At 41.0% G+C, this 12371-nt stretch overlaps 1 protein-coding gene across 1 annotated transcript in view; it reads left to right on the top strand.

Moving 5' to 3' along the window:
- SGIP1 (SH3GL interacting endocytic adaptor 1) overlaps positions 1-12371 on the top strand; it is a gene marked incomplete at its 5' end in the record, with an annotated part of 99305 nt that overhangs the window by 31463 nt on the left and 55471 nt on the right. The window contains 3 exons of the mRNA XM_080922129.1: positions 5640-5651; positions 9866-9877; positions 11783-11807. Coding sequence (XP_080778255.1) covers positions 5640-5651; positions 9866-9877; positions 11783-11807 — 49 coding nt within the window. The remainder of the gene's footprint in view (positions 1-5639; positions 5652-9865; positions 9878-11782; positions 11808-12371) is intronic.

Here is a 12371-nt window from a genome sequence, read left to right on the forward strand (position 1 = left end):
AAGAGATTTGGGTCCACCCAAGCTTTTTGGAGTTATATGGCCTGGGACCCAGCCTCAAGCCTTTGTAAGCATGTGGACTTGGACCCCCCAATAACCCTTCCTTTCACCTTTATAGCTGAGTTATCAAGTGATAGCACCAACCACATAAGACAAAGGTGTTGTTCCAGTATCGCCCTTGTCTTCCAAATCTTTCCTTACAGGAGATCAATAACCTGTGCTATATCACAGAATTGAGTCCCAGAGTGATGTGCCAAAGGCATTGAGCAAAGAACATTTTAGGCTAATTTGAGTATGTGGAAAGTGTGCACCTCTTCCACTGTGCTAACCCCTCTGCAGTTACCTATTTTAACCTGAAAGTACATATGTCTAAAGATTGAGAATCTACACTCATCATTTTCATCTCTCTGTACTTCTCACTGCCTTTCTATATCTGAAAAGGGGGCACCAATAACATATTTCCCCTGGTCTCCAGACCACGGCTATTAGGAAGCTTTGTGCTCCCTATAATTGAAATCCTATCCATAATATGTGGTCTTCCAATTCTCCATTGATGGGTGGAAAGCCAGGCCACTGTTCTGGAGTCTGTAACACGTGTTAGACCCTGCGTCGAGAACAGCAGAAAAATGAACATTCGAGGAGGACCAAAGTGAAATACTGATCAAGCTGGGAAAAGAACCACTTCAGATAAAGCCACATACCTTGGCTGGTCACAATTCTGCCTTAGAGAACAGTATAGATTTTTGCATTTCGGCAGACTGTAGCAGCCCTGCCAGTACAAAGTGGAACAGTCCCTTGAGGGAGGAGTTAGGGTTAAAGATAGGAAAAAGACAGATCCAGGGAGGCTGCAGGTCAATACCACACCAGCAGCAGGTTCCCTTTCCTTAACCTTTTTATACTTTATGGTGCCATGGGAAGCAAAGACACAAGCTAACAAACAATTGCAAAAAGACACATAAGATATCTGCTTCCATCCAAAAGCTTCTTTGTTCCTTCCCCCAAGACCAATAGAATCTTCAGCCCCCTTGCCTTGAGCCTCAATCGCACCTCCTCTTACTGTTCCATGGCTCAGCAGACCAGGAAATCTACCAGCAGACTCTGACCTGACTTGACTCTGCCTGGAAGGCAGACTTCTTTCTTCTCCTTTTTAAAATTTTTACAAACCAAAGCTATCTCAGCTACTGGTGCAGAAAGACTATGCCTGTCTTAGTGTCCCCTCGGTAAGCATGGACCTTACCCATCATTGTTACATGAATCCTAGCATTCATTCCCTGTCTGAGGTCCATCCACCTCTAAGCGAATCTTACCTGTCTTTGACTCCCAGCCTCTGCAATGGAGTACACAACCTACTGCATTACAGTTTTGAGCCATATATGATGGGGATCTTCATCGATTTTCAAAAAGAAACAGAGGGCACACTTAGCCACAAGTGGTAACGGGCATCATTCTACGACTATAATAGATACTACAGCAAGAATTCTAGCAATGATCGATCTGATTATTCTCTTCAATCTACTCAACACTTTCTGAATTTCATCCAACACCTCCAAGCCTTTATCTGAATATCAATGTTCTAAAACATTAACTGGAAGCATGACAAATGAAAGATGATGAAGTACCTTAACAGAAATTCCTTACATAATGCCAGATACACAGCTACTCATAACAAGTTACACTGAATCTGGAACCATTAAATTATTAACACTGCAATTGTCACAGGTTGCATTAAACAAAATCTCAAGACATAAAAACACTCATAATCATCAAAACATAAGGCAAGGATGATACACAAGCCTTTACAAAACCTGACAAGGGACATGGAGCTGATTTCATAGTGTACCTGGGGGAGTTCTTTTTGACCCAGTATTTCAGCGTGAAGAGTAGGACAATAAATGTCATATCTCTCTTCTGATTCTTCTTCCTTCTGACATTAAGCCATCATTGCAAAGGGGCCCAAGAAGGCTAAAGTACCTGTCAAAGGCTGGGCAATGGAACATTTATCAAATCATCTGGTTAGCTAATCTGGATAAAAGATGGAGAGCAATCATATTAGCTAAACTGTTAACATCAGCTTTCAGAAAGTCTTGACTTCAGCACCTCCACAGCTGATCTCTGGATGGATCTGTCAGGCAGTGAAGATCTGCTGAGACAAATATAGACGAGGAACAGAAATTAAAATTTGGGGGAGGTAAGAAATCCCAAGACCAAGGGAAAATCCCATTTTCAAGAACAGACAAGTGTATTTATGTGGAGTCCATTTGATCTGTGACAGCTGGGTCCAAGTTTCAAGACTCTTGATTCCCTGAAGCTTGTGCGAACTTTAGTTTACCAAAGGATGTACATTAGTATTTATCACTGTATTGAAATCCATGTTTTACAAATATAGTTAGCAGATGTCTGTTAGACAACAGGAGTAGACTCATATTCTACTGACTGAGTTAGCTGGGTTCTTTCAACATCCTGAGGAAAAACACAAATATGCCCGCATCCCCATATTAATACTGGATCGGGATCATGCCATATGCCAATAAGCAAGTCCTTGGATTTCACCTGGGCATAAGTATGAGTTGTAGGGTAGCATTAGACCCTCAGCAGCAGATAGTCCCTTTGCATGCACAGTAAAAAATCCAAAATAAAAAATGAAGGAGTATTTAACTACCTCTTTTTTATTTTATGTAACTAATATTTTAGAGCTCCACGGCCTCATTCCATAAATCCCTGTCCTTGAGTATGGTTGAAATTATGTATTTTATACCGATCATAACTTATAATTTAAAAAGTTACTCATTTAATTTATATTTTAACATATAATTTATATTTAATGTATATAAATAATATTTTATGTATAAGTTTATTCACTGTATATAGTATATACTAATGTATATAAATCATATTCAATGTACATAGCTTATATTTAATGTATAATTTATATTTAATGTGGGCAATTTATATATATATATATATATATATATATATATATATATATATATATGCATGTGTGAATATGCATGTAGCTGTCAAGGACGGGTCATCATCTGAGGACATGGGAACAAAATATACATTTTATATACATGTTTCAATGTATATAATTTCCAACTTGTATATGTTAATTTATATAATCTATATTTGGAGCCACCCAGGTGAAAACCAGGAATCCTAACCACTTACCTGTGCCAGCGCTCACAAGTTGGCAATGCTGTCTGCTGCTGTGCTCTGGGTCAGCACCTGAGAGGAAGAAAGGAAGGGGGTGAGCTCTGGCTACCAGTGGCTCTGGACACAGCATTCCACTCCGTACCTGCTCCCCCACCCCATTGCTATCATCTCCCCGCCCCCCTCAGAGTCAGTGGGTACTTCTGCAGTGCATGCTGGGTAGAGGAACCAAAACTGGGAACAGCAGGGGACTGTCCCCTGGATGCTACCAGCTGCCTCCACTACTTCAGGGCTCCTCACTTCCACTTCTCCAAAACCCACTTCTCTCTACTAGCCCTAATCAAGGTCCAAAGGCTAAAAGTATCTACCGTCACCTTACCTGTTCCATGCACATCATAATAATCTTGAAGTCTTTCATCCTTCTTCTAGGTTGCTAAATTTTATTGTACCTTTCTCAGGAAACCAAGGACAAACCTTGTGTACAAAACCTTCACAACTATGTCATTGCCGTTGCATTATCTTAGTGAAGCATATTGTTAAACATTGGTACAAAAAGTATATGACTTCCTTTTTCATTTTTTATTTTTCTTTTATAGTGTTTTATATTTTTTCTTTTCAACTTTTACTTTTCCTCGCTTCCTTACTCTTTCTAAGCTCCTTCATCTGTATTTTCCTATGTCTATTACTCTCAAGAAATCTCACCACACTTTTACCTTTTACAGAGGCTTGCTTTTTCCAAGAGATGACCATCATTTAATCCTCTACTCACAGAACTCCACAGTTCGAGCTCCATCTATACTGGAGCACAGGCTGAACAGCCTCTGAGGAGGGAGTCAGGATTAATGATAGAAAAGGCAGAAAGAACATTTGAGAGACAGATATGGGAGGGCAGCAGGTCAATACCATGCCAGCCACAGGTTCACTTTTCTTTGCCTTTTTATACTTTACAGTACCATGGGAAGCAAAGCCACAAGTTAACAAAGGATTGCAAAAATATACACACAAAATATCTGTTTCCATACAGAAGATTCCCTGTTCCTTCCACCAAGGTCAATAGAATCTTCAGCCCCCTTGCTTTGATCCTCAAGTGCACCTACTCTACCAGCAGACCCTGACCTGCCTTGACTCTGTCTCTGTCTCTCTGTCTCTCTCTGTGTCTGTCTGTCTGTCTGTCTGTCTGTCTGTCTGTCTGTCTCTCTCTCTCTCTCTCTCTCTCTCTCTCTCTCTCTCTCTCTCTCTCTCTCTGATAGGAAGAAGCATCAAATGGCTTCCAACAGAGGATAGTTACATAATGCTTTAATGAACCAAAAAGGGAATCTGTGAATAGGAGGGCAAACCATACATAGCACCATGCTTGGGTTAGAGGAGGTTCACTGCTGTGGAGTTGAGGAGAGACAGAGGCTGATACCAAACAAAATGGGAACTGCAAAGCATACTATGAGTACCTTTTATTTTGATTTAAAAGGTGGTTGATGGTAATGGTGAACAAAGGAACTCTGTGGACAAACAAGGGAAATTTTGGGGGGGAATCAAACTTCGATTAAGACCTCCTGGTCTCATGGAAATTTTTTTCTTCTGGACTTAAAGAATGCAGAAGGATTTCGGCTGGCTGAAAGGAAGAAGCCATTGAGCCGATGACAATGTAGAGAGAAGGCAGAAAAGCCTTCAGTGTGAGCCACAGTCAATGTATCAAGAAGAATGAGCTGTTAAGTCAGACAACCCAAGAGAAACAACATGGAAAGGGTAGAGCCAGTAGGCAGATGCAGCCCATCAGGATGACATTATGCTAGAGAGAAGCGCACTTCTGTTCTCTGAACAGACAGGAAGTTCTTTGGACAACTTCTTTCATGGAAGGTGATTCTGGAGACAGTGGCACAGCTGGTAGTAGAATCACAGGCTAGAAGAACATGTAGAACAGAGTGGTACTGTCTGTGAGAGATGACAGGCCCTTGCTAGAGTGTTGCTGAGGAAATAAGAAGGTCCTGAAGGCTAGGGGCCACTCATCAAGGACAGAAGATTTAACTATCCATAGAGATCAAAAGGGAATGAATGGTGGGGTCAGAGACAAGCTAGCTGTAGCCACAATGACTTAAGAAGAGACATTGTCAGGTTTGATAGTGACATTAGTTCCTATAAAGTTTTCATGGTGTCTTGTAATGCTCATGCCTAGCTATAATGAAATAATGACACTTTTTAGTTAGCTCCAACATCCTGTTCTCAAGACATAAATGGCTGAGCATTGTGAACCATTGGGGGAAAAAGCTTAAACGATGCATGGGTCAAGCCATAGAGTCAGATCTCTACCCTCCAGAATCTTGAACTAAAGACAAAAACCCAGGAGTAACCGTGTCGGACACAAACAGAAAGAAATTATAGAAACAGTGCCTTGGTGCTGTAAATGAGATTGCTCTGGGTCTTGAGTGCCTTGTCTTGAAGATGCATGTCAGCTCTCTTATTTTCTCTATTCTTCTTCCCCATGCCTTCGCTTTTAGAGGAAAAGTCCGGTAAGAGAAACCATGTCCTTTTCATGTTTTTGGACAAATTATATGTACCCCATTCATTTTTATCATCTAAATGTCGAATGGCTATTTAACATCAAAACAAGGATTCCAATATTAAAACCAATCTTTGTGAGCCAGGAGAAGGTCAGTTTGGGAACAAGAAAGTCAGTTACTAAGAGATACCATGCCCATTGTTATGGCCTATAAGGTAGATTTTAGGGGGTTACCTTTGCCTCGGTTACAGGCATATAGCCCAATATTTTTCATCCAAAGTTTTACTTCTTACAACTTCCACATTCACTGGTCAAGCTACCTAAAAAATGAAACCATGGACAACCGGCCAGAATCCTAAGTGTTTATGGAGCTGACTTCTGAAGGAGAAACAGTAGATATAGAATTATTTTGTTTTATTCATTTGTATTTGTTTCAGTAAATCAAAAATACCCACATCTGGGATTGCTGGAGACCAGAAAGAGAGATTTTTATAAAGTAGAAAATGGTCCAGTTGGTAGTAAGTGTTTTTGTCACCAAGCCTGATGACCTGAGTTTGGATTCTGAGAACCACACGGCAGAAGAAAAAAACTGACACCCACAATAGCTCTTTGACTCCCGTGCAAATCATGACAGGCATGCGCCCACATGCAAACACACACTGAGTATAATAAAACATAGATCACCTTGCTACTTGCTAGTCCCAGTGGGTGGTTTTTAGTGACAGCACATATCTGACACAATAGGATCACATCTTTATCTTGGAGCAAAATGATTTAAAAACATTTAAAAAAAAAAGATGAAAGAAAGAAAAGTTTGTTCTCCTATTTACATGGTTCGGTGGAATTTGGGGACGTGTTCATAGCATGGTCATCCAAGACTGATGTAGATAATGCTAATATAAAATACAAACACTTTTTTTCACATCAGCACACACTAAGAGGTGGTTGATTTATTCCACTGAGCTCACCTAGAGGGATGCTGGGAACATGTGCTTACCTTGTATCCTGACTCCATCTCTGCATCATGAGGAAACTGCACTCCAAGTCCATATGTTAGGAGGGAGGAAAAATGGGAGACCCAAGAAAACAAAAATGAGTCTAAATAATAATGTTTACCAAATATGGTCTAAGTTTTTATATTTCCAAAATTAAAATCAATCACGTGTAATTCTGTGTTCTCTTGTTACTAAGATGGACCCCAGTGAATGTGTATGAGCTAAGTAAGGGTCACAGTATACAAGGCACACCACATTGCTGGTACCCTCAATATAGCCTTATATGGGGCCAATCTTATATATTCTCCTTGATCCTAGATTGGCCTCTGAGTTAAGCAAAGTTGGCCGATTCTCATTAAAATTTGCCAGTAGCACTTTCAAAACTCCTAAGAGAAAACTGCTGACCTTACAGCAACTAGAACCGACCATGTTCTTACTTTCACTGTGCCTTCAAGGCACTGTGTAACTCTTATGTTTTGAAATATCCATCATGTTGATTTCTTATTCACCTGTAAATGAACTTTTGGTTACTAGTGGGATCTTTGTTTCATCTCCCCAGTGGGGTTCAGAAGATCACCTAAGTCTAATTGGAAACAATAGATAGCTGATACAGCAACCGTCTAATTCACAAGAAGAAGCTTAAATACGGACAAATACAATAGTGAGGAAAATGGAGGCCTGCTGTATACGTTAGCTTGCCCCTAGAGCATTTAAAAGCAACAACACAGTCTGTTGGTCATGATCATAGTAATAACTAAATGGTCACAAATTCTAGTTCTTTGCAAGAGAAATCTGCAACACATGAGGACTGCGGAGAGAGCTCAGTTGGTAAAGCGCTTGCTACAAACACAAGTTAGATCACCAGAACTCACATAAGAATAAAATTTTAAATCCCAGAGTGGTGACTTTCTGTCTGGTCACAGTGCCAGTGAGACTGGGCGAGGAGGATTACAAATACCAGGGCTTACTCAAAAATATCCTGAAAATACAAAGCAAGAATTCTCTCAGAGAGAAAATAAAATTGATCCTCAGAGCCTTCTCCATGATGATCAAGGGATTTAAATAATGATTAATTATGAATGGGGGAAGTGTGTCCAGAACACAAGCAAATGGACCACAAGACCTCTGACTGAATGATTCACGTATAACCAATATTATGAGAACAAAGTCTTGTGCTACAAATGTCTGCAATCAAGAGATGCATTAGCCACATGCAGGCTCTGCACAAACGAATGGGTGTTTTATTTGGTCATGCAGTTAAAAATAATTTTGGCCCGCATTTAAAAACTAGACCAATTCATTTTTTTAAATCTTTTTAGTCATTTCTCTTTAAAGAGGATGCAGCAGTGAGCGTATCTCCTCACACTGTGGGTCCATTGGCAACACAGCAGAGCTTGGTAATACACAGCTTCCTGCCTACATGTCTTTCTATCCTTGGAGCACCTAGACAGGTCTCCCTGCTCCTAGAACAGACCAGCACCAGATCCTAAATTCATTCTCATCTACCTTTGATGTAAATTGTATAATCCATAGAACACAAAATGGTAAATGTTTTGAACATTATGGAAAATGACAGAGGGGTAAAATAATTTCCCTTGTACAGTGGACAGAAGAAAGTCAGGACCTCACACATAAAACTAATTGTCAGGCAAAGGCCCCATCCCCTCCCAGCTGGCGGTAACTTTCCCGTCTCTCTGTCTGGTAGAGGTCTTCAATGGCAGTGAGCTGTGTAAGTAAATCCTCTCCACTTTACTTGTAGAAATCTCTTGCTTCTAAGAGCTTCAGCAGCTCCTAATCACAGACCTTGAAACTGTCTGCGTCTATATTTGTCACAGCTCCGTGTCTTTGGGGATCTTGCTAATCGGCCTGCAACTGCATGCATTTGGACAGCTAGTCTTTGATGGAAAAAAGGTTGTCCATGAAATTTCTAAACGTTACCACAGGAGCTTCACCTTTACTAGAAAACAATATAAGAATGAACTAATAGCTAAAAGATATAGAAATATAAGAAAATATAGAATATTAAGATATGGCTTAATTTGAAGTTAATACATTTGGTAATATTTTAATTTTAAAATGGAGAAAGTCTTACATTTAAGATTCTGCCTCTTATTGGCCACAGTCTGAAGTTTATTTTGCATGATTTATCATAATCTCATGTTGGGGGAGTGTGTCACTTACCGTGTCTTATCTACAGAGTTTATTGTTTTTATCCTGTGACCTCCATATTTCCTTAAAGAACTTTTGCTTGAACTAAGTGTCCACAACAGTCTCCCAAGTCTAGAGGCCACAAGCTTTTGTTCCCAAGATCGGTTTATCTTTGTCTGAGTCCCTTGCCTGTCCCTGTGTTTGAGCCCCTGGCCTCCACTAAAGAAGCTTCTAACTTCTAATCTATCTTAAAAGCAAATCTCTTCATACTCCCTTCACCCCACATTCGAGTCCCTCCTGTTGAAGCAGAAAGACCCCATAGAAAGAGACTGCTGGGACACATTGATGGAGCTGTCACCAAGGTGGGAGGAGTCAGAGAGCAGTGTGTCTGTGTGGTGTGTTCTTCAGACACCACCTGGTCCACACGTGTTTACTGTTACCAAGCAGTTTTCACAGTCCCCATATGCATATATTGGGAGTCATCCAAAAGAAGGTGGCCCACGTCCCCAAATCCCCACATCAAGATTGCATTTTTAAAGCAACAACAACTACAGCCACTACTCTCCTGAAATGAGCATTCTAAGAACAATACAGAGAAAATCCAGAGTAGGCTTTCTGTCCTATCATATCTTTGGAGGCTCCCTCGGACCTGGCTTATAGGGATACAGAGCATCGGTGATGCTGGTGCAGGCTGTTTATGGATAAACTCGTCTGGGCTATCTAAAGATCCTCTACGTCCCTTCCCCAAGTATCCTGGAGAAAAATTGCTTTTGATGAGACATTATATCATCGATGAGGATTCTCTGCATTTCTACCTTGTTCTTATGAATAGTTTCCAAAGGCGGGGGAAACTCCACCACATTAGCAAAGATGTATACAGTGGTCTCTCTGGGTTTCTCTAAAAGCCTTCCGTGGCTTCATGAGCTCTAATCACATGCCTGCCTGCCTGCCTGGCTCTGACCTGGTGGCTCGGAGTGTGTGGCTGGTAGCTGGTTTGAAGTCTTCTGTTACCCACGCCTGTTGACTGATGCATAATTCTCTGACTAGGTGTCTGTTCTCTCTTCCTTTTTGCTGATCACAGAGGCGCAGCCCGGTAAGAACTCTCAACATTTTAAACCTTAAACGTGTGTAGAGAAAACTGCAGCAATGGGGCAGTGGCGAGGTTGGTTTCCCGTTACCTTTACGATCACCCAGTGAGTGTACAGGAAGCTGGCGAACTGGGTTCACTGGTTGGAAGCTTCACTGGCTGTCTAAATTTGAAGGCGTGGTTTAGAATTATCAAGGCAGCTTTCCATAATGAAATGAAATAGTGCTGAGTAGAATACATCAGGTGAATCATATGGGGATGTGTGTATGATGTGCATAAGGGTCATGGTGGTGGTAGATGATGATGAAGAAGAGAAATTTCTTCTCAGAAATAATGATGATGAGGATGATGTAAAGCTAGAGAAATGGCTCAATGGTAAAGAGCCTGTAGAGAACCTGAATTAGGTTCCCAAAGCACACAATGCGTACACGTGGTACTTGGTGAATACTGAAGTGGGGCCCTTCTTGCTTTCTTGGGTATTGCGATTTTAATACAGTTAGCAGTGGAGAGGATCCTAAAGGGCTTCAGTTCAGGTTCTGGTGTGTCCTATCTGCTAGATCATAGTTCTCACAGTATGACTGTGCCCACTCCTCCCATTGCTCACAGATGTTGGGATTTGGTACTTGAACCACTGTGCCTCTTCCTTTAAACCTCGTGTGTGTGTGTGTGTGTGTGTGTGTGTGTGTGTGTGTGTGTGTATCCTGTATTGGGACTCTCAAAATGAGCACAGCAGGTTGAAATCAGCCTATTAACTCATTACTAATAATGTAATCATTCTCTATGTAGCACACAGTAAGACCCACAGTAACACCAAACATATCGCCTTTTTCAGGCAAAATAAACTAGGAAATGCAATCTGTGAGATTAAGCCACCCACCAAGAATCATCTAATGCATCTGTTGTGACTCAAACTGTTTTGTCATAAGTAGATTCGAATTGGGACAGGAGAAACATCTGATTTGCTAGCTCTAGAAAAGATGGAATGCAAACCGTGGGTCTTCTGTAGAGAAGCATGCCCTACACTGTTGACATTATAATCTGAGAGAAAACAGCCCGGCATCTCCCTCCCCCACAGGGAGAAAGGTGGGAATAGGTACATGCCCCTTGGACCTTTTCCTCGTATTCCCACCATCCCCACCTTTCTCAGAAGGCAAGCCATGCCTTGCCTCATGATATCTTACCTTTCTAGAAGGGCCCATGCTAAGAACCTTTCACAGCTTCTGAATTTTAGTCAGAACCTTTCCATGAATCGCTTTTTTCTGTTAGCTGGATAAATGTGTGCCCAAACTTTGTAGCTCTAGGGGTGACCTGCATAGACTATCTCTGCCAGGACCTGAGGGGCCTTGCAGAAGGAGAAAGTCCCTGGTTGGCTGACTGGTGGCAAGCAGGGACGGGAAGTCAAAGGAAAGGATAGGTAGAGAGAATAGAGCCTCTGGGCTGCCTGAATAAACTGCTCCTGTCCCTGGGACATGAGTAAACTTGAGTAGTCACCATTGGTCAGTTCTGATGACCATTTCTACTAACTGCTTCCGGATCCCATCTGACCAGGAGCAGACAGCACTCACACACTCTAGAATTCTCAATAATTAAGTTTAGATTCTTATTAGCTAGAGTTCAAGGGGATTCTTTGTGTAAGAGACTAATTTGTATCCTTACTAAATCCACCCAGGTAAGGGGCTTGCTCATTCTGGTGACTTATAGATTACTATCCCTCTTGTCGGTCATAATAGAAGCACACAAAACTGATGTGTGTGGGTACAGGTTCCAACTTCAAAGTAATTTTGAGACAAATTTCCTTTTCCCAATATGGGGTATCTCAGAGTTCAGTTTAATTTAAATGACAGAAATAATACATATTGTACGTAACATATCTGTGGTCGTAAGCCTTATAGTGTTTATTTCTAATTCTAGGGTGCAATTAAAAGGAACTTATCCAGTAAGTATTTCTTAGCTCCCAGAAATAGAGTATGGCTTGGCAGAAGGAATAGTTCCTTGGATCTTGGAGTATATTTGCAATCAAATTGCAGTTTTGAGAATTGATTTTTTTTTTTAAGGCTTAAAAAAACATTTACAGTGAAGATTTCTTTTTTGATGGGGGGGGGAGATCTGGTACTGAATAATGTTTAAATTGTAAAAACAAGTCTGAATTTGGAAAAAGTACTGCTGTTTCCATCCTGATATTTGCCAACTTTGGCAGTATCCTTTAAGCCTAGAAATTGATTTAATCAAATGTGTTCTAGGCACCCTTGCTAGGGGAGGGGAGAAAAGACTGCAGAAGGAACTAAAGGCAAATACAACTTATTCATCCTTACATTATTGGCTATAAAATGTCCAGCCCACAAAAGTGAGATATCATCTATAGGGTCTGCTGCCCCTCTTGCAAGGTGCAGTGGATCCTAGAAAAATCTAAATTCATTCTTAACGGTGCAACCTTTTCTTGCAATGAAGAGCAGGCTGAAGACTGGGTCTGTGTACTATGGGCATGTGGCCTGGATTATTT

This window comes from Micromys minutus (assembly GCF_963924665.1).
Source record: "Micromys minutus genome assembly, chromosome: 9".
NCBI classification, from domain to species: Eukaryota; Metazoa; Chordata; class Mammalia; order Rodentia; family Muridae; genus Micromys; species Micromys minutus.